This window comes from Oncorhynchus nerka, linkage group LG3, assembly GCF_034236695.1.
Source record: "Oncorhynchus nerka isolate Pitt River linkage group LG3, Oner_Uvic_2.0, whole genome shotgun sequence".
Lineage (NCBI taxonomy): Eukaryota > Metazoa > Chordata > Actinopteri > Salmoniformes > Salmonidae > Oncorhynchus > Oncorhynchus nerka.
The window spans coordinates 25,632,454-25,659,035 of record NC_088398.1 but is presented as its reverse complement, the minus strand read 5'-3'; the positions used below and the strand labels follow the sequence as shown (position 1 = coordinate 25,659,035).

Here is a 26,582-nt window from a genome sequence, read left to right as displayed (position 1 = left end):
CTCTAGTGCAGTCAGTACACAACACTATCCTCATCATGTCTAAGCAGGATCAGATGGTGATAGGGGTCCCAGCCGGATCAGACAGCCAAAGAAGACCAGTCTACGGAGCTCATGTGAATTTTGCAGTATATTAACAATATCAGTGAATGATACAAAGTTCCATCTGGAATTGGTGGGTAGACCTACAGTAGCTACAGGACAGCATCTTAAAGCTGCACTCTGGGATCTGGGAATAATGGTCATTTTAATGATTGAACCATTGATTCTATTCTTGGATAATATAATGTTGAAATGTACACCAAGGTCATTCTTTGTCATACCTCATTTTAAGAGGATCAGACGGTGACAGGGGTGTCAGCAGGGTCAGGCAGACAGGGAAGACCAGTATGTTACGGAGGTGAGGTACATTTTTGCAGATGCAAAACTTTATTCTCTGTGCAGCAAACACTGGACAAGCCAGATGCTATTTTTAGGCAGTCTAACAAACCTCCAATGTTGATTTCCAAACTGTATCAAGAGTTGATAGAGTTTTATCTCGATGACACAAAACATGTCAAACAAAAATGTGAGGAAACCAGGTAGAAGCTATTGATGATAATGAATGGACACACAAATTTTTGAATGCCCAGTCATGTTCATATCATCTCAGACAAAAATTACTGCAGTTACTGAACGTACTATATGCCAGTGAAACTGATTTACATGCACTAAGAAATGTAAGTCCTCTGCTGGAGGTGTAAAACACAAAAGGGGACATATTTGCATTGGTTATGGTCTTGTGAAGGCTGGCTGAATTCTGGCAAATAGTATGTTATTTTATCTCAGCATGTGTACAGATGGTCCCTTCTCCCTGTTTTTCATTTGCTTGGAAATGTTGATACTGCAAACTGTTATCTGAGGAGACTGTGTAACCAAGCATTTATAGTGGCTAAGAAATGCAATAATTAGCGTTTCACTAAGATCTAAAAGCTGAGTAGGGTGTGTTGGGTTGGGGTGCTGCAGGGTGGTGGACTCCTAGGGACAGGACAGGCGATCCAGATATATTGTGTGAAAGTAAAAAGTGTTCTTCAGTACTATTAGTCCTATGAGATTAATTATATGGAGGATTTGCTGATAATGTTTTTGAATGTATATTTGAGGTATGTGTTTTTTAAATTTGTTTTTGTTTCCAAATCTTTTCTTTTTTTTGAGTGAACTGTGAAGGAAATTGTATTGGGAGAGAGAGTTGAGTTATTGACTAGACGGGTGGGGGTCTGGTGTACTGGTGGCGTGTGTGAGCAAGGAGGCCTACAAACCTGACTCAGTTACACCAGTTCTGTCAGGAGGAATGGGCCAAAATTCACCCAACTTATTGTGGGAAGCTTGTGGAAGTCTACCTGAAACATTTGACCCAAGATAAACAATTTAAAGGCAATGCTACCAAATACTAATTTGTTTGTAAACTTCTGACCAACTGGGAATGTGATAATAGAAATAAAAGCTGAAATAAATCACTCTCTACTATTATTCTGACATTTCATATTCTTAAAATTAAGTGGTGATCCTAACTGACCTAAGACAGGGGATTTTTACTAGGAATACATGCCAGGAATTGTGAGGGGAAAAATGAGTTTTAAATGTATTTGGCTGAGGTGTATGTAAACTTCCAACTTCAACTGCATATGTATGGAGCCTAATGTATTTACAGTTTTATTCGCCATTTCAAGTACTGGTGACAAATAATGCATTCAGATTATTGCAAAGATTGTAATGGACACCTATGGTGTGTGTAAAATACTTTTTTGAAGGTTGTATTGACTATGATGAGCTAATGCTAAGCTAGTTGCCAGTGGCACCATGTTTGTTGACATTATACAATGCATTCTGGGTGTCACGCAAATGTAACATATACGCTGGGAGTCAGGTGCAGAAGGTAAAGAAACGATACCGATAAACAAAAATGAGAAGCATACAGAACGTGAAAGAAAACAATACTACTTCATGACTGATGTCAACTGAGGGCTATATAAAGGGGGAGTAATCACAGACAAAATTATGACCAGGTGTGCGTAAAAATAGTTGCCAGGACCAGTGGTTAGTAGACCGGTGACATCAAGTGCCGGAGGGAGGAAGCAGGATTAGACATGACAGTTGTGGGATTCTGTGTTTTACATTATAGCCATTACCATATATATGATTACATATCTGATGTTGGCTGTGTGAGGTATCTGCATTTGTGCACTTAATCATCATCATTAAGCTCTCCCGCTATCTCTCTCAGAATGACCTTCTTGATCCAAATCAGTCAGGTTTCAAGACTAGTCATTCAACTGAGACTGCTCTTCTCTGTATCACGGAGGCCCTCCGCACTGCTAAAGCTAACTCTCTCTCCTCTGCTCTCATCCTTCTAGACCTATCGGCTGCCTTCGATACTGTGAACCATCAGATCCTCCTCTCCACCCTCTCCGAGTTGGGCATCTCCGGCGCGGCCCACGCTTGGATTGCGTCCTACCTGACAGGTCGCTCCTACCAGGTGGCGTGGCGAGAATCTGTCTCCTCACCACGCGCTCTCACCACTGGCGTCCCCCAGGGCTCTGTTCTAGGCCCTCTCCTATTCTCGCTATACACCAAGTCACTTGGCTCTGTCATAACCTCACATGGTCTCTCCTATCATTGCTATGCAGACGACACACAATTAATCTTCTCCTTTCCCCCTTCTGATGACCAGGTGGCGAATCGCATCTCTGCATGTCTGGCAGACATATCAGTGTGGATGACGGATCACCACCTCAAGCTGAACCTCGGCAAGACGGAGCTGCTCTTCCTCCCGGGGAAGGACTGCCCGTTCCATGATCTCGCCATCACGGTTGACAACTCCATTGTGTCCTCCTCCCAGAGCGCTAAGAACCTTGGCGTGATCCTGGACAACACCCTGTCGTTCTCAACTAACATCAAGGCGGTGGCCCGTTCTTGTAGGTTCATGCTCTACAACATCCGCAGAGTACGACCCTGCCTCACACAGGAAGCAGCGCAGGTCCTAATCCAGGCACTTGTCATCTCCCGTCTGGATTACTGCAACTCGCTGTTGGCTGGGCTCCCTGCCTGTGCCATTAAACCCCTACAACTCATCCAGAACGCCGCAGCCCGTCTGGTGTTCAACCTTCCCAAGTTCTCTCACGTCACCCCGCTCCTCCGCTCTCTCCACTGGCTTCCAGTTGAAGCTCGCATCCGCTACAAGACCATGGTGCTTGCCTACGGAGCTGTGAGGGGAACGGCACCTCAGTACCTCCAGGCTCTGATCAGGCCCTACACCCAAACAAGGGCACTGCGTTCATCCACCTCTGGCCTGCTCGCCTCCCTACCACTGAGGAAGTACAGTTCCCGCGCAGCCCAGTCAAAACTGTTCGCTGCTCTGGCCCCCCAATGGTGGAACAAACTCCCTCACGACGCCAGGACAGCGGAGTCAATCACCACCTTCAGGAGACACCTGAAACCCCACCTCTTTCAGGAATACCTAGGATAGGATAAAGTAATCCTTCTCACCCCCCTTAAAAGATTTAGATGCACTATTGTAAAGTGGCTGTTCCACTGGATGTCTTAAGGTGAACGCACCAATTTGTAAGTTGCTCTGGATAAGAGCGTCTAAAATGTTAGTAAGGCTTGAAATGATTATGTTTTATGTATGGCTTCTTGCTGTCAATGTTTTGTCAACAAATGATTTGTAATTATGTTCCAGCCCCCCAACCATCCGCTCAAGAAACAAATTGGCCCGTGGCTGAATATAGTTGATCCCTGTTCTATGCTGACTCAGGCTTTAATAATTATTGTGAAGAAGTGCATCATTGAACTAACTGTATTCGAAAAAGGGGAAGACGAAGCGGTCTTCTGGTCAGACTCCGGAGACGGGCACATCGTGCACCACTCCCTAGCATTCTCCTCGCCAATGTCCAGTCTCTTGACAACAAGGTTGATGAAATCCGAGCAAGGGTAGCATTCCAGAGGGACATCAGAGACTGTAATGTTCTTTGCTTCACGGAAACATGGCTCACTGGAGAGACGCTATCGGAGTCAGTGCAGCCAGCTGGTTTCTCCACGCATCGCGCCGACAGAAACAAACATCTTTCTGGTAAGAAGAGGGCTGGGGGCGTATGCTTTATGGTTAACGTGACATGGTGTGGCCAAAACAACATACAGGAACTCAAGTCCTTCTGTTGACCTGATTTAGAATTCCTCACAATCAAATGTAGACCGCATTATCTACCAAGGGAATTCTCTTCAATTATAATCACAGCCGTATATATTCCCCCCCAAGCAGACACATCGATGGCTCTGAACAAACTTTATTTGACTCTTTGCAAACTGGAATCCATATATCCGGAGGCTGCATTCATTGTAGCTGGGGCTTTTAACAAGGCTAATCTGAAAACAAGACTCCCTAAATTTGATCAGCATATCGATTGCGCAACCAGGGCTGGAAAAACCTTGGATCATTGCTATTCCAACTTCCGAGACGCATATAAGGCCCTGCCCCGCCCTCCTTTCGGAAAAGCTGACCACAACTCCATTTTGTTGATCCCTGCCTACAGACAGAAACTAAAACAAGAAGCTCCCACGCTGAGGTCTGTTCAACGCTGGTCCGACCAATCGGATTCCACACTCCAAGACTGCTTCCATCACGTGGACTGGGATATGTTCCGTATTGCGTCAGACGACAACATTGACAAATACGCTGATTCGGTGTGCGAGTTCATTAGAACGTGCGTTGAAGATGTCGTTCCCATAGCAACGATTAAAACATTCCCAAACCAGAAACCGTGGATTGATGGCAGCATTCGCGTGAAACTGAAAGCGCGAACCACTGCTTTTAATCAGGGCAAGGTGACTGGAAACATGACCGAATACAAACAGTGTAACTATTTCCTCCGCAAGGCAATCAAACAAGCTAAGCGTCAGTATAGAGACAAAGTAGAATCTCAATTCAAAGGCTCAGACACAAGAGGTATGTGGCAGGGTCTACAGTCAATCACGGATTACAAAAAGAAAACCAGCACCGTCACGGACCAGGATGTCTTGCTCCCAGGCAGACTAAATAACTTTTTTGCCCGCTTTGAGGACAATACAGTGCCACTGACACTGCCCGCAACTAAAACATGCGGACTCTCCTTCACTGCAGCCGACGTGAGGAAAACATTTAAACGTGTCAACCCTCGCAAGGCTGCAGGCCCAGACGGCATCCCCAGCCGCGCCCTCAGAGCATGCACAGACCAGCTGGCTGGTGTGTTTACGGACATATTCAATCAATCCCTATCCCAGTCTGTTGTTCCCACATGCTTCAAGAGGGCCACCATTGTTCCTGTTCCCAAGAAAGCTAAGGTAACTGAGCTAAACGACTACCGCCCCGTAGCACTCACTTCCGTCATCATGAAGTGCTTTGAGAGACTAGTCAAGGACCATATCACCTCCACCCTACCTGACACCCTAGACCCACTCCAATTTGCTTACCGCCCAAATAGTTCCACAGACGATGCAATCTCAACCATACTGCACACTGCCCTAACCCATCTGGACAAGAGGAATACCTATGTTAGAATGCTGTTCATCGACTACAGCTCGGCATTTAACACCATAGTGCCCTCCAAGCTCGTCATCAAGCTCGAGACCCTGGGTCTCGACCCCGCCCTGTGCAACTGGGTACTGGACTTCCTGACGGGCCGCCCCCAGGTGGTGAGGGTAGGCAACAACATCTCCACCCTGCTGATCCTCAACACTGGGGCCCCACAAGGGTGCGTTCTGAGCCCTCTCGTGTACTCCCTGTTCACCCACGACTGCGTGGCCACGCACGCCTCCAACTCAATCATCAAGTTTGCGGACGACACAACAGTGGTAGGCTTGATTACCAACAACGACGAGACGGCCTACAGGGAGGAGGTGAGGGCCCTCGGAGTGTGGTGTCAGGAAAATAACCTCACACTCAACGTCAACAAAACTAAGGAGATGATTGTGGACTTCAGGAAACAGCAGAGGGAACACCCCCCTATCCACATCGATGGAACAGTAGTGGAGAGGGTAGTAAGTTTTAAGTTCCTCGGCATACACAGACAAACTGAATTGGTCCACCCACACAGACAGCATCGTGAAGAAGGCGCAGCAGCGCCTCTTCAACCTCAGGAGGCTGAAGAAATTCGGCTTGTCACCAAAAGCACTCACAAACTTCTACAGATGCACAATCGAGAGCATCCTGTCGGGCTGTATCACCGCCTGGTACGGCAACTGCTCCGCCCACAACCGTAAGGCTCTCCAGAGGGTAGTGAGGTCTGCACAACGCATCACCGGGGGCAAACTACCTGCCCTCCAGGACACCTACACCACCCGATGTCACAGGAAGGCCATAAAGATCATCAAGGACAACAACCACCCGAGCCACTGCCTGTTCACCCCGCTATCATCCAGAAGGCGAGGTCAGTACAGGTGCATCAAAGCTGGGACCGAGAGACTGAAAAACAGCTTCTATCTCAAGGCCATCAGACTGTTAAACAGCCACCACTAACATTGAGTGGCTGCTGCCAACACACTGACTCAACTCCAGCCACTTTAATAATGGGAATTGATGGGAAATGATGTAAAATATATCACTAGCCACTTTAAACAATGCTACCTAATATAATGTTTACATACCCTACATTATTAATCTCATATGTATACGTATATACTGTACTCTATATCATCTACTGCATCCTTATGTAATACATGTATCACTAGCCACTTTAACTATGCCACTTTGTTTACATACTCATCTCATATGTATATACTGCACTCGATACCATCTACTGTATCTTGCCTATGCCGCTCTGTACCATCACTCATTCATATATCTTTATGTACATATTCTTTATCCCCTTACACTTGTGTCTATAAGGTAGTAGTTTTGGAATTGTTAGCTAGATTACTTGTTGGTTATTACTGCATTGTCGGAACTAGAAGCACAAGCATTTCGCTACACTCGCACTAACATCTGCTAACCATGTGTATGTGAAAAATTAAATTTGATTTGATTGATTTGATTTGTATTCTGTAGATAGTTACAAAACAATGGAAATGCAATTGTGTATTGCTGTTTGTCTGATATCCAACAATCCATGATCAGCAACGCTGACCATGAGAACATTTTGCAGAGATAATGGGTTGAGACAAACTATTTAGGCTCAGAATTACATGTGGTCCATTGTTTACCTTGTCATCAATGACATGTGGCCCATTGTTTACCTTGTTACTTGGCAACGACCACAAGGGTGTTTCAAAGAGCTGTCAGTTTCAACTTTTACTGTCACATGCACAAGTACAGTGAAATGCCTTTCTTGCAAAGCCAAAACCCAACAATGCAATAATAACAATGTATTACTAGAAAAGAAAAACAAATTGAAATACACAATAAAGTAAGTAAGTAAGAAAGCATACAATATACAGGATTTTTGGGGGAAAAGTCAGTTCCAATACCATATGTACATGTGCTAGTCAGCAGTAGCAGTGTGCAATTAATAAAACACAAATGTAAAGAGATGCCCTGGCGGCCGCAGTGCAATTTAGAATTAGCTCAAAAACCTATAACCCGCGACCAATACATTTTCACCAGCAGCATAGTTTTCAATGTAGCCCAATTACCTGAAAACTGCAGACATAGCAACCCGGCTCTGCTCCCTGCCCACTCAACCTATTTTTTCCCCCGGCTTCCTGATAGTTTGAGATGATTTCTTAAATTCTGAACATTTTAATAGCATGAAAATATTATGGTTGATGTTTTAGTCATTCAAAGGCTGTTGTTACTTGGGAAATAGGATGAGTGTGCAATACCTTTAATGTATTGGTATTGGCCCTATACAGTTTACTATTTTTCACTCTTGCATAAAAAAAAGGATTCTGTAAAAATGTAACTCGTTCACGTTAATAAAATAAATACTGCAAATACCAAGGATAATAACGCTAGTCTGTTTTGAACATACCGGTACGATTATTCAAGCATCCTTCTCATTTCCTGAATTGACTTCTCCGTCTGATTGGTTATGTCTAATCAAAATGGCGATCCTCATGTGAGGGGCGAATGCTGTTTACTCGTTACATTTTGACCATTAATACCGGACATATATCAAATCATCTCTGAATCAGCCATGTTATCAAGCATGGCTTTAAGAAGTGCTTTTAAATCGACATCTGTCGTTCTGCGAGAATGTGGTGTTTTATCCAGGCTGAAAGGAACCTATGCGTCTCTCCAATTGAAACATAAGGCATTAACCTCTGTCACCACAGGGCCTTCACACAACAACAATGAGACTGCATTGACAGGTAAATAAATATATATTTATACTCCTAATTTCACAGAGTAGACATGTGTGCTTGCGATATGTTCGTTAGCTAAGGAGGCCGTATAAGTCAATGCAACAATGAAACGTCTTGTCGATGCGCGCGGCTGTTAATTTTCTGCAATTGCTCGCATATGCATGTCAACTAGTTAGCTGCACCCGCCGAGCAAGAATCAAGGAACCATTACTGAAAAATACGGAATAGGTAGATTTTGTGTGAAACCCCACTTAACATCATCATCAGAACACCTCGTAAAAATGTGTTTTTCCATTAGTCATGTAGTGAGTACAATTCTTCCTTGGGCAGGCCAGGAGAGGGCACTGCAGCAATTAGCTAGGATATTTAGTGCACATATAGCTAATCACAACAGCAGCAAACATGATAGACAGGTACACGAGTTATTCTCTTTGTGTACACAGTGACACAGGCTTTCTATTTGTATAGGGACATCAATTCACTACCCCATTGTCCTTATCATCCTGTGTACTAACTAGGCTAGCTATATGGTTTCATTATAAAAATAGATTACATAAAAGTGATCCTTATTGTATACTAATGTAGTGATAACTATAGCTAGTAGCTACCTATCTAACCAGCTGAAATGAAAGGAATATTTTTTTAACCCGACTGGTGCGAAGGTAATGCCATTTTAACCCAGACATATGACTAATACATTTCCTATCATTTAATCAGTCGGTCTACTAGTAAGTGTTTTTTATGAAAAGGATGTGGGAACCAGAGTTATTTTCCCCACAGGCCCCCTGCAATGTGTCTGCAGCAGCTTTTCTCTTCTCACTCCACCACTCTTGGTCATGTATGCAGAACATGACACTCAACTCTTGTTTCTATTATCTCAGCACTACAGTTCACAAAATGTAGGCGTACATCAAAACAAGTACTACTACAGTAAGATATCCCAACTCTTACTGCAATCCATGTTGCTGCTGAACATGCTTACAGATGCTTTCTCATGCAGACACATACACTGAGTGTACAAAACATTAAGAACACCTTCCTAATATTGAGTTGACCCCCCCCCCCCCCCATTTCCCCTCAGAATAGCCTCAATTCGTCAGTGCATAGACCGTGTCGAAAAGCATTCCAGAGGAATGCTGGTCATTGTTGAGTCCAATGCTTCCCACAGTTGTACCACGTTGTCTGGATGTTCTTGGGGTGGTGGAGTGCACAAAATGTTTTGTGCACTCAGTGTAGTTGCAGGCAAAAATCTGGCACCATCCTATGGTTCATAAAGCAATGGACTATGAGTAATTATGTATTGTTTGATCATTTGTTTAATTCTTACCAGGTATTGGGAGTTTCACCATTCAGTCTGTGAGAAACTATGCCCGTGTCGTAAGAAAGAAGAAGAAAGAAGGTATGGAGGACCAGGGTCAACTATTTGATCTAAGACCACTTGGATGTTTGATATTTACTGTCTAAGTTTTTTTCCATCAGTGATGACAAGTCAGTTGAGTGATCTTCCTCCGACAATGCTGAAAATGGAATATGCCGCTGTTCCACTCGCTCAAACGTATGTACATTTAATTTGTCCAAACTTAAATTAAATGTATTTTATGTCATGCAGACATGGCTCATGTATGTTCAACTCTCCCATGTCCAAACAACTACAGCATTGAGATTATGTTGTTTAAAATAGTTATTCTGTCTTTATTTGTACAATATATAGGCCTACTCTGCCTTTGTACTATACCTCTACTATACAGTACATCTCTTCCTAATGCTGATCTGTTATTATGTGTTTACAGAGCTGATGACCTTGTCAAAAGACTTCTGACACTGGAACTAGCAAGCCATGTATGTTCTTTTCACCTTGTTACTACATTCTATTCATCTAGTCTTTCTCTTTGCGCTCATAAGGATAACTACAATAGAGTAACTACAGTTTGTGTATACCTCTGTTCGTTGCTATAGTTTACATTATGATACGACCGTTTTTCTATACCTATGCTGGATATTGCATAATCAAAACACCATGTTGTGTGTCACCAGAGCGAGAAGTTGAAATTGAAAACGGAGCAGCTGATTGCAAAAGTCCAGAGGGATGAAGCTGACCGCAGCTCTTCAGAAGTCAAGGGTAGGTTCCCGTTTTGGGACTAGTGAACAACCGTGCTTTTCCTCTGAGGAACCACCTTATTTCAGCAATCGTTTGTTCATTCCTTAACCCCTTTCTTGACCTTTTAGTGGCCATTTTGACCTCCAAAATCCGAAACTACCAGGAGCACCTGCACAAACATACAAAGGTGTGTATGGGCGACGGGTAAATGCAAGACTGTAATTTTAAGTCCCTATAGTAACAGTGACGTGAATGCATATTATTTCCACACGTGTAATTTCCTATCCGCTCCCTGTCTGGTGTGAGGTTTGTCAACAGGATTTCCTGTGTAGTGCATACACCCACCATGACATTTGACAGAGTAGTAGAGGTGGTGCTGCTGCATGCTGGGAATTTAAACTGTCACAACGTATACACGTAACATTGAATCAAACATTTTTGCAGACATATTGCAAAATATAACTCTTTTAGCACAGCTAAAATGTTAAAGCCAAGGTTAAGCAGTCTGTCACTATACTGTGTCTCACTTTTGTATCTCACTCCCCCTACGCTTTTTTTAGTTTGGTTTTGAAAGTCTCAAAATCACTATGCTATTTTTAATTAGAAAAAAACCCTCTATTATGTAAAAGACATGTTCCCAGACTAGGGGTTTGACTCAATCTGTAGCCATGAAGAGCTGCGTTACAGCACAATATACATTTAAAGGCAATATTCTTGCGGAGACATCATTCACGGTGAATGCTGCGTTGGTCAGCTCAATGAGATATTACCTTTACATTTCAATCGCCCTACAGTGCTGCTCTTCAGCGCTATGGATTGAATCAAGCCTTAAATAATGTTATCTCTTTAAGCTTATTTTTTCTCCATTTGACCTCTGACTCTGTGTTTCGGCCCCCCATCTTTGTATCAGGACAAAGCGAACAAGCGATGGATGCTCATGGCCATTGACCGCAGGAAGAAGCTGCTCAAGCACCTCAGGGTAACGCGCTACGACGCCTTTGAACATGTCTGCCAGCAGCTGGGCATCACCTACACTTTCCCTCCGGAGTACTACAGACATGCCACCCGACGCTGGCTGGCCAAGAAGGCCCTGTGCATAAAGGTACACAACAAAACTCTATTCACTTTATTTAGCGCAATTTTCTAGTTTGGTTCCAGAGTGGTTTGTACTGTATGGTTGGCAAGACAGCACAAACAGATCTGGGACCAGACTAGCAATTTTCTTGTTACTATTTCTGCTGTATGCAGGCTGTTGAACCATGGCTTTTACCATTAGTCTAATGCATGACTTAATCTAAAAGTCAAAGCAAAGCTTTTTTATTTGATCTATATTTAACTAGGCAAGTCAGTTAAGAACAAATTCTTATTTTCAATGACGGCCTAGGAACAGTGGGTTAACTACCTTGTTCAGTGGCAGAATTACAGGTTTTTGTCTTGTCAGCTCAGGGATTCGATCTTGCAACCTTTCGGTTACTAGTCCAACGCTCTAACCACTAGGCTGTTTGCCGCCCAAAATGAAGACATTTATAATTTGGTTGTTGTTGTCATTGTTGTTGGGTGTTTTTCTGTAGGTTTATCTGACTGTGTCCTTTCTTAGGTCTTCAAAGAGGTGCAGAAACAGAAACTGGAGCAAAGGAAGAAAATTAAGCAGACCCCTCCCCCCACGTTGGCAGAAACAGCCAGGACAGAAGCTACAGGAACCCAATAAACTGCCACAGTATCCAATGTCTGTCTTACTCTATGCATGCAGTCTTGCTCTCAATGGACAAATTAGTTTTGCATGGCCCAGTGAGTGGGGTTTGCTCCTTTTCGACCATTCCATTTGTCCTAAGTAGAGATCTCCACCCACCCATGCCACCAGTTCATGTAAAATTAATTTTCCCATGTATTGTTATACTGTAATAAGAAACATGAATAACTTATTGTCTGTAGTACACCAAGTCTTCATTCTTCTTGTCCCTTCTGCAAGTAGATGCATCATCAAATAAATGCAGTGACGCAGATATGTGGTTTTGGTGTGGGCAATGTCTATGTGCTCTGCATATGTGACCTGAGAGTGTCAAATAAACCCACAATGAATCATTTAATAAAATGTATTGTACAATCCATTTGTTTGCTCTCTTTAAAAAAAAAAACTTATCACATATAGTCACTTGTGTATGGTGATATGTAACTACCCCAATTGAAAGAGATAAAACACTTCTACTTGATGCTGATTAAAATGCTAATGAAAGATGAGAAAAAAGAACATTACGCCCTATGGTTGAACTGTGGTTGAAACTGAAGTGTAAGATTAATCATATGATGACTTTCCTGAACATAGCTTGTAATCGTGTTTACGAGAACTGAAAGAACATCAGATATCTGGTGTTTATCGACCGACCTATGTTAAACCAAGGTTATACTCATGATCTGTCACCTGTGAATTGACCTTAAAACCTATAATACTGTGGAATGGTGAGGTCATTAAACAGCTTAACTGTCCTACTGTGAATTTGGTGTTTTCACGGCTGTTGAGAGTTGTCTTGAGAAACATTGTAGGAGTGTGTAACCAGCGCTTGTTCACAGCTTTAGTAACTTCCTGTTAGTGTATTGACTCAGATCAGGAGAGGCTCAGAGCTGCAGACAAGATAGGTAAGTGACATGCTCTTTCCTCTGTTCTCACATATGTAGAAAAAGCTACAATAGAGTAACTACTTATCAATAACTACCTAAAATGTTTCTGAGGATCAGTTGAAAGTGATGTACATGTATGACATTTGGTATATTTCTATACTAGAGTATACAAAGTATTTGAAGTGGTTTCCCAGAGATTGAACACCATGTCTTGTCCTTTTGATGATACATGACAGTTATACAACAGTTATTATTAGTCTTTGTTTAATGAAATGGCAATACAAAAATATCCCATTTTACATAGGTAATTATATTAAAACCTATTGCAATACATGAGAGGGTTGTAGTATATGACGTAAGATGGTGGTTCAGGGTATGAATGGACCTGTGTATAAACTTGAGTACCAAATCAATTACTTGAGTACCAGTGTATGGAACCTTTATTTGAACTTTCCTATGAGCAATTATCCAGAAGGAATAACATGCTGCTAGTTTTGTTTTATTACTTTATTGGGGAAATGATCAAACTTCAACCACTGTGCTAACTGTTGGATGTGGTTAGTTTTTAGGTGACTGAAGCTGACCCCATTTGATTGACATGTCAAACCCAGTCATCACCCACCAGCCAGGAGCAGGCTCTTATGGGACAAATGTGCAGACGGGCAAGTGGAGCACTGGGCTGTGCTCCTGCTGCAGTGACATCCTAGTCTGTGAGTATTAAGACAAATAATAAGACCTTAAGTATCATCACTAAGTAGGCCTACCTCGTACCATACCATAGGGTTTAATGGTTGTCAAGTGTTTCAAGTAAAAAGTGTTTCCTATTTTCTGGATTTTACAATGTCAAATGTTGTCATACAGGTGCCTTGGGCTTCATCTGCCCAATAGCATTAAGTTGCTACACAGCTCACAAGTACGGTGAGAACGTGTGCCTGGCCTGTGTTCCAGGAGGCATGACAGCCATGAGGACCCACATGAGATTGACCTATGGGATTCAGGTATGTTACCCTTAGGAGCCTAAAGAAATTAGGGATAGTGATGCATTCATGCATTGAGTATGTAATTTTATAGCATACTAGGGAGAACTGCAACTCATTCCTGTCTGAGCCAGTCTCACCCTTTTATTATGAAAGACAGGAATGGAGCGTTTCATCAGTACACATACTGACAAATAAATTAGCCTCATGATTTTCCCTAGTTTGAGGAACTTGAACTGTCAAATATTTGGTGGATTCATTCTCATATTTGAATATTATATTTTCTTACAGGGGACAATATGCAATGATGCATTGATGACCTGTTGCTGTGGATTCTTTGAGATGTGCAGGATGGCCCGTGAAATTCGCATCAGAAATGGAGACGTTTGACTTGTACAGTCACTTGAAGACATTTTCAAGTGGAAGTTAAATTAACCTTGTGTCACATATTGTTGATACAAATTGTCAATGTTATACTATGTACAGTTTTACTTTTGTATTGTTTAAATTTGACCCCTACCCTCAAACAGTACTGCTTAAAGAATTCATAGCACCATGTATGAACATAAGATGCACAATAAAGTTATGTTTTTTTTTCTTGTTTTCAATGGCATTTGGGTTCTTTTTCAGGATGATTTACAGGCTGCTGTCCCAGTGTCTCAGGGACGTTCACAACACAGGTATAAATTAACATAAACGGTCGAGCCTTCACAAATACGTCTCAATTTTTGATTTGCACAAAACATAAAATATATTTGCACGTTAGCCTACGTGCTACCTGATTGGTCCTTTTTCTTTGTGACCTGGCAACCAAGTGGAAGCTTACATACGCTTAAACAAGGCAGAAGGGACTTTTCGCTAGCTAGCTATCCAGCACAATACGACAAATATGTCTTCGAGGACGCTACCCCTGCTTTTTATTAATCTCGGTGGAGAAATGCTATACATCTTGGATCAACGCTTAAGAGCTCAGAATATTCCCGTTGACAAAGCCAAGAAAGGTAACATTATAGTTAGCTAGCAAAACTGTCTGGTTGCATTAGGCTAGAATTCAACTAGCTACAGGTGAATCACTGACCTTGTCATGTCCACAAACTGGTTGCCATAAATTGGAGCACATTCATTTGTCTCCCTGCCTGTGTTTTAACCTGCAAATTCTTCATTGTACTTGTAGCTGATTGGATAGAGGATGACAGAAGGAGAGGTATTTTGATATTTCTCATGCAATGCATCACTAGGCCTACATGCTCTGCTTTGAGGCCTTCGAGGAAACCAACAGAGTGTTCTACAAATGCAATAATCTGGATGAAATCTTTGCCCAGAGATATTCATTCACTCTGCCTCCAAGATTGTAGAGATTTCAGCCATGGGCTTCATTAAGAAGAGATCCGGTTTCTACCTCCCAATCAAATAACTTTGCTAGCTGATAATGCTGCTGATGGTTTAAAAGGCTGTTGCTTTCTTAGAGCAATTGGGAATAGGTGGACGTTAAGCCTTGCCTATAGAATGCATATCTGCTTGCTTAAAGGTAGACTCCTTTGAGCACGGAACTTCTTGATTTTAAAGGTAGACTCTGCCAGGGGTGTAATCATTACGCCGATTCTGTTGCAAAACATTTCGTCTGTTGCGAAACGTTATGTAACAGAAACCGTTTACTCCTAACTGAAAACGCAAACGAGAGTTTCTATGAGTGGGTATAATTTGTGGAACGTTCCACAAATTACATCCACCCAGTTTCTATTGGACACATTCAGGTAGGTCCCTCCCCGTTTCGTTCTGTTTGCTTAGTTTGTTTCTGTTTGGTTCTTTAACGGTTTCCGTAATGAATACACCCAGTTGTACTAATCATAAACAAGGGGGCGACTTCACATCTACAAACATCAACAGTTAAATCCAGGGCCCGAATTCATAATACATTTGAGTATGAGTGCTGATCCAGGATCAGTTTTGCCCTTTATATTATAATTAATGGACAAGGGGACCTGATCCTAGATCAGTACTCTTACTCAGACACTTATTGAATATGGGCCCAGTTCTATCAAGACTGCATTATATCATGGGCTCTTTACAATTTGCACGCCTACATTAGAAAGAGCCAATAATAACAATTTTAGCAGATTTGGTTGTTTGTGAAAGTTGGAAAGACCTCCCAATGTTTATGTTGAAGATGTCATCTTGATTGAGTCTAACTTTACAGACTGACATTATTCCAGTCCCCACTTGTGACCTGACATCAACCTTGTGTCCCGTGCCCTCACTCTGCCAGTTATGAATGACATCATCACCACCATGTTCAATAAAAAGTTTTTGGAGGAGCTGTTCAAGCCACAGGAGCTGTACTCCAAGAAGGCCCTCAGGACGGTGTTTGACCGACTGGCCCACGCCTCCATCATGAGACTCAACCAGGCCAGCATGGACAAGGTATGGATGGAATCGTGTCACCTGGTTCATGTTCAGGGCACGCTGTACCAAAACATTTCAAAATGTTTTGCACCAGAAAACAAAACTAGGCTTTCCTTATTGGACAATGATGTGTAATCCCTCTGTGCTTCAGTCTGTTTTCTTCTGTTTCATCCCTGATTAAAAGGACCCTTTATTGGAAGTGAAAGGCCATCGAGTTATCTCCTTTCTGAGAAAGATAGAAGTTGTTAGATACATCTCTATCATTCACCTCGTTTTGGAGTCAGCTGAGAAGCTGTCATGGCGACGTTACCACTTTTATCACATTCTCAGAATCACGTCCTCTTTACCTAGTGACCCTTTAAATTGCCCAAGTCACTGAAAACCCTATGTAGACCTATAATTTTCAAAGCTTTCATCATTTATTGCACCATCATTGCTTGACTATTTTGAAGAGTTCTATCTGTTGTGTTTAAAAAGTGGTTTTATGTAGGCTATCAAACAGAATATCTTCAGCATTTTGACATTATAATCCTGATTATAAGTTTAATGTTGCATAAATCCACCTGCAGAGCATGATCCTAGTTTGTTCAAATATGCTGACGGCTCCATCTGGTGTACATTATGAACTGGCAGCAGCTATTTTTGAGCATAACAATAACCCCTCATCATCCATATGACTGTTGTTCATGCACACAGCTGTATGACTTGATGACCATGGCCTTCAAGTACCAGGTGCTCCTCTGCCCGCGGGCCAAAGATATCCTCCTTGTGTCCTTCAACCATATGGATGCCATCAAGGATTTTGTGAAGGACACCCCAAGCGTTCTCAGCCAGGTTGACGAGACATACAGACAGCTCATAGAGGTACAATAAACTTCCCTTCAATTGCTCAAACCTCAGCTAAGTGTTCAGTATGATCTCTTATTCATTGCATGTTTTGTGCTCTTATTTCTAGATGTACACACCCTTGTCTAGTGGTGAATTTCAGCTCATCCGGCAAACGCTCCTCATCTTCTTTCAAGACATGCACATAAGGGTGAGTTCAGGATCTCGCAGAAGTTTGTCAATTTTTTTCCACAGATGATGAGCGTGTTGGGAAGGGGGAGTGTGGCATATTTTGATGGGTTTCAGAGATTGACAGAGTTCTGGTACTATTAACATTTTTAAACGCTAAAACGTTAGCATTTGAAAACCGTGCCAGGGAAGCTAAACCAAAGCATGAATTGCTGTCATAACTTGTCCGTAAACTGCTTACAAAGTAAGGAAGCCAGTATTTAATTTTGTAATTTGGGTGATTTATCCCTTTACAATGCATTATAACTCCATCATAAGGAATTATACACATTGTAATCTCGGTTAACCCAGAACTAAAGTCTTGCGTAATTGGTCAGATGCTAACACCTGCGAAATCTTGATTTTTCCAAAGCACCGGAACTAATGCTGCTCGTTATCTCACTCATCCCGTTGTATCAGGACAGATCTACAGTATAATTTATGTTTTAGTAGTCTGTCCACGAGAGATTACACAAAGTGTTACACAATTATCACTACGTTTTGCTCATCTGTCTTTGCAGGTGTCCATCTTCCTCAAAGACAAAGTGCAGAATTCCAATGGACGTTTTGTCCTCCCGATCTCGGGTCCTGTGCCCCATGGAACACACATCCCAGGACTTATCAGGTACCACCACTATAATTGTCCATGCCCACATAACATGGAATCTCGCCAATCCAACCAAGCCAAGTTTGTTGCAGTAGAGTAAAATCTCAATTTTATTAGATGCATTGAATATGGCTGTATCCATAGTTACATTTTTTATTTTTTATTTTTACTGTTTTGTTGTGCTTTTTGATGGCAACTATTTGCTCTCCTTTCGCAGATGCTGTCGGCTTAATTTAGACCAGCATATCTGCAGCTAATTGCATTACTGAGGGTGTTGAATGAGCAGCTGCCTAAATTTAGAAAAGCTTACTTTTAGCACAGCTGTATTTGCCAAGGGATTGAGTGCAGCCGGGGCTTAAAACTCATTTATTGCGTCTTAGGAACTTAAGCTCACGTGGTGAACTTGAGATTGAACAATGTGAAAGTGTAGACAGATGAAATCAAACTAGTGACCACTCTGTTACAAGTACATTGCAACCGCTTAGCTAAACGTCTTTGCATTGTTAGAAGTGTCTTCTGGGAAACAGGAGAAGTTGCAAATTATCTTTAGGAAATTATTGGTTGCCTCATATGATGTTAAAAGTGTTTTTGCTGAATATTTTGTGTGTGTGTGTGTATTTTTTTGTTACCATCAGAATGTTCAGCTGCAATGGCGAAGAGGTGAAGAGACTGCAGTTCCGCAACGGTGGGAACTACACCGGTGTTCTCCGCGAGGGTTCCTTTGAGATGTTTGGAGAGCGGGTCATCAAGCTGGGCACCAACATGTATGTGCTGCTCCACACTTACCCCCACTGAGACTACTACATTCTCTACTATTTCCTCTACTGTCGTCAATGGTCATATACTGTAGGCCTACATCAACATGGTAGCTAAAAGTCACTGCAAATTGTTTAGTAATTTACACAGTGACATGTTTATTTGCCTCCCCCGTGATGCTACATTGTATTTCAGCTTGTCAAGTGCTTGGATTCTGTTTACCCACAGGTACAGTGTAAGCCGTCCGGTAGAAACACACATGTCAGGGACGTCCAAAAACTCTACACAGAAAAAGTCGGTGAGTTGAAATTATGCTTAACCACTACGCTGTACTATTTCTCTCACAGGCATGTATCCTGCAAGGCCTTGCATTTTTGCTTATAAATGTCATTTTACAGTATGTCCTATAATATATTTTTGACAGAGGGTCGAAATTGTATTGATATCTGTGTTATTTCATCATTGATTAGGCTACAGAAAGGACAATCTGTCCAAGTCAGACTAAGCTTCCATCTGTAATTAAGCCTTAAATGTAATGGAAATCAGCCTTAAATTAAATGAAAAATGCCCTAATCAGCTAAATCATGCAATTAATGCGTTGTGTTAATGATTATGCGCACCTTCACTGTGTATACAGGTCAACACAGCTCCAAACCCCCTGGCAAAAGAGGAGCTGAACATGTTGGCCAGGTTAATGGGGGGTTTGGAAGTCCAGAAACCAGGAAATGCAGACAGTGGCTTCCGAGTCAACCTCTTTGCCACAGATGAGGAAGAAGAGTAAGTCCTCTTATGTTATGAGCATTGTTTTGTTGTATTTTTGTGTCATTGTGTTTAAATTAAATATGGAATTACAACCGTACCGTGCCTCCCAAGTGACGCAGTGGTCTCAGGCAGTGCTAGCGGCATCACTACAGATCCGGGTTCGATACCGGGGTATGTCACAGCTGGCTACAACCGGGAGACCCATTGTCCCAGCGCCGTCCGGGTTAAGGGAGGGTTTGACAGTCTGGGTTGTCCTTGTCCCATCGCGCTCTAGCGACTCCTGTGGTGGGCCTTGCGCACACACGATGACACGGTTGCTAGGTGTACAGTGTTTCCTCTGACACATTGGTGCGGCTGGCTTCCAGGTTAAGCGAGTAGTGTGTCAAGAAGCAGTGTGTCTTGGCGGGTCGTGTTTCGGAGGACGCATGGCTCTCGACCTTCGCCTCTCCCGAGTCCGTATGGGAGTTGCAGTGATGGGACAAGACTGTACCTATCAATTGGATATCACGAAATTGGTACTCCTCACAACATGATGAAACGAACTGAACCTGATTTTTGAATTATGTTAAGTTAGTGTTAAAAATCACTGTCAGTGTTAAGAATCAGTATCAGCGTTAAAGGTCCAGTGCAGCCGTTTTCATCTCATTATCAAATAGTTTAAATTACAATTAAGTACCTTAATTAAAGGTAGAATTAAGTACCTTACATTTAAGTACCTTACTGTGATTGTTTCCAATAAAAATGGTCAGAAAGAAACAACTAGTTTCTTAGCAGAGCAAATTCTCAACTAAGAATTTTGCTAGGACTGTCTGGGAGTGGTCTGAGTGGGGAGGGGAAGCTGAAAACTAGCTATTATTGGCAGAAAGGTTTTCAATTGGCTTTCTTAGTGGTCTATTAACTAATTTACTGCTTGATGTCACCAGGCAAGCCAAAACTCCATCCCACCAAAACAGGCTGATATTTCAGTCTTTTAAAATGGCTCTTACACAAAAAGGGCATTATCGTAATTTTCACAGTATTATTCCAACCTCATTGTGTGGAAATATATACTAATGTATGTGGACGCCCTTAAAATTAGTGGATTAGGCTATTTCGGCCACCCCCGTTGCTGACAGGTGTACAAAATTGAGTACACCTCCATGCAATCTCCATAGCGAAACATTGGCAGTAGACTGGCCTTACTGAAGAGCTCAGTGACATTTAATGTGGCACCGTCATAGGATGCCACCTTTCCAACAAGTCAGTTAGTCAAATTTCTGCCCTGCTAGAGCTGCCCCGGTCAACTGCAAGTGCTGACACGGTGAAGTGGAAACGTCTAGGAGCAACAACGATTCAGCCACGAAGTAATCGGCCACACAATCTCACAGAACGGGACCGCTAAGTTTTGAAGCACGTAGCACGTAAAAATCGTATGTCCTCGGTCACAAAAACTCACTACCGAGATCGAAACTGCTACTGGAAGCAACGTCAGCACAAGAAGTGTTCTTCGGGAGCTTCATGAAATGGGGCTCCTTGGCCGAGCAGCTGCACACAAGCCTAAGATCACCATGTGCAATGCCAAGCGTCAGCTGGAGTGGTGTAAAGCTCGCCGCCATTGGACTCTGGAGTAGTGGAAACGCGTTCCTTGGCGTGATGAGTCACGCTTCACAATCTGGCAGTCTGACGGACGAATTTGGGTTTGGCTGCTGGCAGTAGAACGCTACCTGCCCCAATGCATAGTGCCAACTGTAAAGTTTGGTGGAGAAGGAATAATTATCTGGGGCTGTTTTTCATTCAGGCTTGGCCCCTTAGTACCAGTGAAGGGAAATCTTAACGCTGGAGCATACAATGACATTCTAGCCGCTTCTGTGCTTCCAACTTTGTGGCAACAGTTTAGGGAAGGCCCTTTCCTGTTTCAGCATGACAATGCCCCCTTGCACAAAGCGAGGTCCATACAGAAATGATTTGTCGAGCCCGGTGTGGAAGAACTTGACTGGTCTGTACAGAGTCCTGATGTCAACCCCATTGAGCACCTTTGTGATGAATTGGAAGGCCGGCTGCGAGCCAGGACTAATCGCCCAACATCGGTGCCCGACTTCAGTGCCCCGCTGCAATGTTCCAACATCTAGTGGAAAGCCTTCCCATAAGACTGTTATAGCAGCAAAGGGGGGACAAACACCATATTAATGCCCATGATTTTGGAATGAGTTGTTAGATGAGCAGGTGTCCACGTACTTTTGGTCATATAGTGTATAAAACACAGAAAATCAAGTTTTTCACTGCACTGGGCCTTTAACAATAATGTGGATTTGTCTTCCTCTTAGGGAGGCCTTGATATCGAGACCAGACGAGTTTTCATATGACGTCATAAAAATCCAAGCGACGAAGGTAAAGCTCATTCTAACCTATATTATTTCTGTCACAGAGGCTAGATAAATATTCAACCATATAACATGCTTTTATGTAACTTGAAGGGATGATATGGAAGCATTTCGTAGATTGAGACTGTCTTACTGTACATGCTGTGATGTAACCGTCAAACAGGTCCCCCATGAAAACCTGTCACAGGAGACTTACTCTACCGTGCAGTCATCTCTTAGCACTTACAGAATAGCTTCTGTAATTGACAGGCTAACGATTGTAGGTTATCTGAGCTGCACTACGATCAGGATAGGCCAGACTAACAAGCTGTGATATAACCAAATGTAAGCCCCTCCCCAATCGAGACCTTTCAGATCTACTATTGGTGGCTTGCTTTCTATTTCAGAACCAGCAAGCCAATGCAGAGCTGGCTAAGATCATGGGGGACTTCACGGAGGAGGCTGGTGAGCCGTGCTCATCGAGTGCCAACAGTAAAGGGGATGACCTTCTGGCCATGATGGACGGGCTGTGACAGTGTTACCATGGTGACCAGAATCCGAGGGCGGGGCTCAAGGCTGAGTTGGTTAGGAACGGTGTGTTCTACTGTAGGACAGTGTCTTGTCTGCTCTGCTGTGCTTAGCCGTCTGTCTCACTCTGCAAATATGGCAGCTGTCTAACAAAAGCACACACAACACCAACCTCATCTTTGTTCGTTTGTCAAGCTTTTCGATGCTGATCTGACGTGAACAGGTCAATTCATTTGTTCAGCAAGGACCGACTGTTCATTTTGCAAAAGTGGGAAAACTTTACGCTTACACTCAGTGGCCCGTTTATTAGGTACACCCATCTTGTACCCGTTTGGACCCCCCAGTAGCCATGAAGGGATGGTCAGCAACAATGTTTAGTTGCGCTGTGGCATTCAAACGTTGATCAACTGGTATCAAGGGACCTAACCTGTGCCAGGAAAATATTCCCAACACCATTACACCACCGCCACCACCTTGTACGGTTGACACTAGGCAGGATGGGACCATGGACTCATGCTGCTTATGCCAAATCCTGACTGGCATCAGCATGACACAATAGGATCCGGGATTCGTCGGACCAGACAATGTTTTTCCACTCCTCAATTGTCCGTGTTGGTGATCACGTGCCCATTGGAGCCGCTTCCTTTTGTTTTTAGCTGATAGGAGTGGAACCCGGTGTTATCGTCTGCTGCAATAGCCCATCCGTGACGATTTGTGCGTTGTGCACAGAGATGCCAATCGGCGTTCAGAGATGCCGTTCGGCACATCACTGTTGTACTGCTCTGTTATTTGTCTGTTTGTGGCCCGCCTGTTACCTTGCACGATTCTTGCCATTCTCCTTCGACCCCCTCTCATCAACAAGCTGTTTTTTTACCCCAGGACTGCTGTTTTTAATTTGTTGCACCTTTCTCGGGTATTCCCTAGACATTGTCGTGCATGAAAAGCCCAGGAGGGCGGACATTTCTGAGATACTGGATACAGCGCACCTGGCACCGATAATCATACCACGCTCAAAGTCGCGTAGGTCACTCATTTTTCCCATTCTAACATTCAATTACAGTAACTCAATGCCTTGAAGCCTGTCTGCTTTACATAGCAGGCCACATGACTCACTGTCTGTAAGAGCGATTCATTTTTGTGAACAGGGTGGTGTACCTAATAAACTGGCCGTTGATTGTATTTTGTGCTATTATGGTGGTAATCTCAAGAGTTTTTAAAAGTTAGATACAACAGTTCTGTACTAGTTAGTCCCCCTGAAATGTCAAATGGGACATTTGTTCCACTTCAATGATTTCTGCTCTGCTGATCCCGCTTCAATCAATGTATTTCAAGTTGACATTCCATGGATGTCACATTTAAACAATATTTCTTTTGACTATTTATCTGGAAGGAAAAGTAAGTTCCTCTTTCATTTGTTATCACGGCATGATGTTAAGATAACGCTGTTTTCTCTCACATACCTGCTGTAATACAGTATTTGTATTTTTGCTGACTTTCCTAATCTGATTTACTCTGACTGAGTAATGAACAGGACCTAAACTAGAGGGTGTCAAACTCAATTCCTGGAGCGCCTTGTGTCTGAGGGTTTTCGCTCCTCTCATCTAGTTCTCTAGGCCTTAATTTGACATAAATGACAAAAAACAGCAAGCACACAACCTTCCAGGGATTTATTTTGACACCCCTGACCTAAAGAGACTGGTGGAAATGAAAGAAACACAAGTGCACTTGTCATTGTAATTCAAAAACATGGATCCCAAAACATTTTGAGAAATTTCTACTGTACCTTGATTTTTGTTTTGGTATGGGATAAATATATACTGTATGTTTAGGGTGACCTTTAGTGTCTTCAAATAAAGACAAATTATTTGTAAATATATTATATTGCAATAATTCCCGTCACCAAATGGGATGGTAATAGATTAATGGATTAAGTGTGACACAACACTAATGTATCGAAGCAGCTGATCCTTTGATGCAATATGACAGATGGTCCAAAATGTATATTTATGGAATTATTTATTTATTAATTAGCATGGTGTACATGTTTATGTTTTTTGTCGGGTGAAATATTAATGATTGTTAAAAATAAAAGTTTTTATAGAAATGTCGTAATGCATAGATTGAAAAGTAAATAAAATATGGAGCTCTCATTAGTTTTTTATGTACTGTGTTCATTTATATTTAAAGGGGCAATCTGAGGTTGCTACATCCATTTTTGGACTAAATTAATTATATATACCCATTGATTCCTGAAGAATATAACTAATGGGGCTCCCAGGTGGTGCAGCAGTCTAAGGCGCTACATCTCAGTGCTAGAGGCGTCACTACAGACACCCTGGTTCGAATCCAGGCTGTATCACAACCAGCCGTGGTTGGCGGCACACAATCAGACCAGCGTCGTCCAAGTTTGGTCGGTGTAGGCCATCATTGTAAATAAGAATTTGTTCTTAACCTGACTTGCCTAGTTATATTTAAGTTACAGTTGTTGTTGTATAGGAGTCCTGTCACTAGAGGGCGCTGTTGCTTTAACCTTTTGTATTTAGTCATGTCTATACTGCTCGACTAGCAGTATGAGAGTGCAGAAAGATTTTTTTTTTCTCTCAAGAATTTTCGTTACATTCAGAGTACAAACACGTTGCCTTGAGGCAAAACCATGATTCAGCACCATTCAATCCCTCCATGTAATTTTCAAGGGGAGAATATTGCTCCTCATTTCTTGTCGTCTAGTTTATTCTCGCCCACACGATCACCTCCTTGCCCACACACTGCTCAGACATTTCGTTTTTAATGAGTTTTTGAATCGAGCAATATTGAAAAAGTTGTGTTCTTATTACAGGGGTGACAAGTCTACTCCCACTCCCTGGGTTGTGACTTTAGCACTCATTTACCTTTGCATAAAGACACTCACATTGCCCATCTAATGTCAGTCAACTCATATTGGCACCTAGAAACAAATCTGTCACGAAAAACTATAGTCAACTCATCTCTATATAAACATCACAGGATTGTATGGAACATGGGATTAGCCATCATAACATACAAACCTAATATCTGACACAAACACTATGTCCAAATAAATCTCACCCATCCCGAATTTGGCCTCAACTCCCTCGTCTGCGCCAACAATTCAGATTGCAGTGGAAACAGCACAATGCTGTACCTGCATGGGTTTGGGTTATTTGAGTGCCTCCAGAAATCAAGTCAAAGAGAACTGGATAGTCTGGGCATGTCTCTGAAGAACCCTCTCTCCCAGTCAACCATTCATCCACACATTCTCTCTTTCACTCACACACAGACACAAGATCAGTGCATACCAAGCAGTCAAAACATGCTGAAACATGGCTGTGCTGAATGGACCTGTGTTGGAGGATTCAGGTGAGGCCTTCCTGACAGTCTGCTGGGGAGAGAGATGTCAGACCAGCGCCTTACCCAAGGGCATGGTTTATTTGGAAAACAAAGGCACTGCAGCACTGCAGCACCCTTCTCTCCTCTGCTACTCATCTCCAGGTTGTTCCCGTAAAGGAGAATTCTCAGTCTGCTTATTTTCTTAAACAAGGGTTAAAAAAAACAAACAAACCAACAAAAAGATACATTATATTCCTAAACCAATCATCCACCATGTTTCATGTTTGAATTAAAGCATGTAAAGAGGGAATGTGCCATATCCATGGATGCAAATTGATGACTCTTACAAGGCTGGGTCACTTCCCACAGAATTAAATAGGACACTTTAGAATGATATTGTATGTCCCTCTGTACCTCTAAGCTCTCTTGAGGTATGATTCACAGTTTCCTCATCAAAAGCTGTGGGCTGGAACAATGTTAACCACACAGGCTGACAAGTGTTTCATGTGGCCAGGGGCATACAGTGTGCTGAGTCAACACAGGAAGACTAGTGCAACCCAAATCACTTTGTGCCCTTTATATCCCCCTATACCCACCCACTGGATCGAAACTAGTAGGTGGGGGCGGGATTATTGTTCCATAAGAGGGATGCTACATTTGAATCAGCATGGGAGGGTCTGCTTGTAGAAGGATTCATTTTTTGGAGCCAAAAGACATGTTAGTCAGCATAACTGGTCAGGGAGGAAAGGGAGCACATTTCAGACACATTTTTTTTTCAGAGTGAATCT

At 42.6% G+C, this 26,582-nt stretch overlaps 3 protein-coding genes across 7 annotated transcripts; all 3 read left to right on the top strand.

The window, feature by feature from the left end:
* Window positions 1-8,034: 8,034 nt before the first annotated feature.
* LOC115105608 (small ribosomal subunit protein uS15m-like) lies at window positions 8,035-12,514 on the top strand. Its single transcript, XM_029627836.2, has 8 exons — window positions 8,035-8,316; window positions 9,641-9,709; window positions 9,790-9,865; window positions 10,101-10,149; window positions 10,345-10,429; window positions 10,537-10,595; window positions 11,319-11,510; window positions 12,006-12,514. The coding sequence occupies exons 1-8, from the start codon at window positions 8,142-8,144 to the stop codon at window positions 12,114-12,116; spliced, it is 816 nt and encodes a 271-aa protein (XP_029483696.1). The 5' UTR covers window positions 8,035-8,141; the 3' UTR covers window positions 12,117-12,514.
* Window positions 12,515-12,936: 422 nt separating this feature from the next.
* Window positions 12,937-14,609, top strand: LOC115105616 (PLAC8-like protein 1). Its single transcript, XM_029627845.2, has 4 exons — window positions 12,937-13,042; window positions 13,587-13,734; window positions 13,886-14,022; window positions 14,293-14,609. Exons 2-4 carry the CDS (start codon window positions 13,623-13,625, stop codon window positions 14,389-14,391), a joined length of 348 nt encoding a protein of 115 aa, XP_029483705.1. The 5' UTR covers window positions 12,937-13,042; window positions 13,587-13,622; the 3' UTR covers window positions 14,392-14,609.
* oscp1b (organic solute carrier partner 1b) lies at window positions 14,480-24,602 on the top strand. 5 transcript variants are annotated; one of them, XM_029627787.2, is made up of 11 exons: window positions 14,480-14,681; window positions 15,176-15,205; window positions 16,268-16,422; window positions 17,101-17,268; window positions 17,360-17,440; window positions 17,979-18,082; window positions 18,700-18,828; window positions 19,049-19,118; window positions 19,458-19,597; window positions 21,886-21,949; window positions 22,329-24,602. In XM_029627787.2, the coding sequence occupies exons 1-11, from the start codon at window positions 14,480-14,482 to the stop codon at window positions 22,452-22,454; spliced, it is 1,269 nt and encodes a 422-aa protein (XP_029483647.1). In that variant the 3' UTR covers window positions 22,455-24,602. The 5 variants fall into 5 exon arrangements, with proteins under 5 accessions (XP_029483647.1, XP_029483656.1, XP_029483685.1 ...); XM_029627806.2 differs by lacking the exon at window positions 14,480-14,681 and adding an exon at window positions 14,716-15,002; XM_029627796.2 differs by lacking the exon at window positions 15,176-15,205.
* Window positions 24,603-26,582: the final 1,980 nt, after the last annotated feature.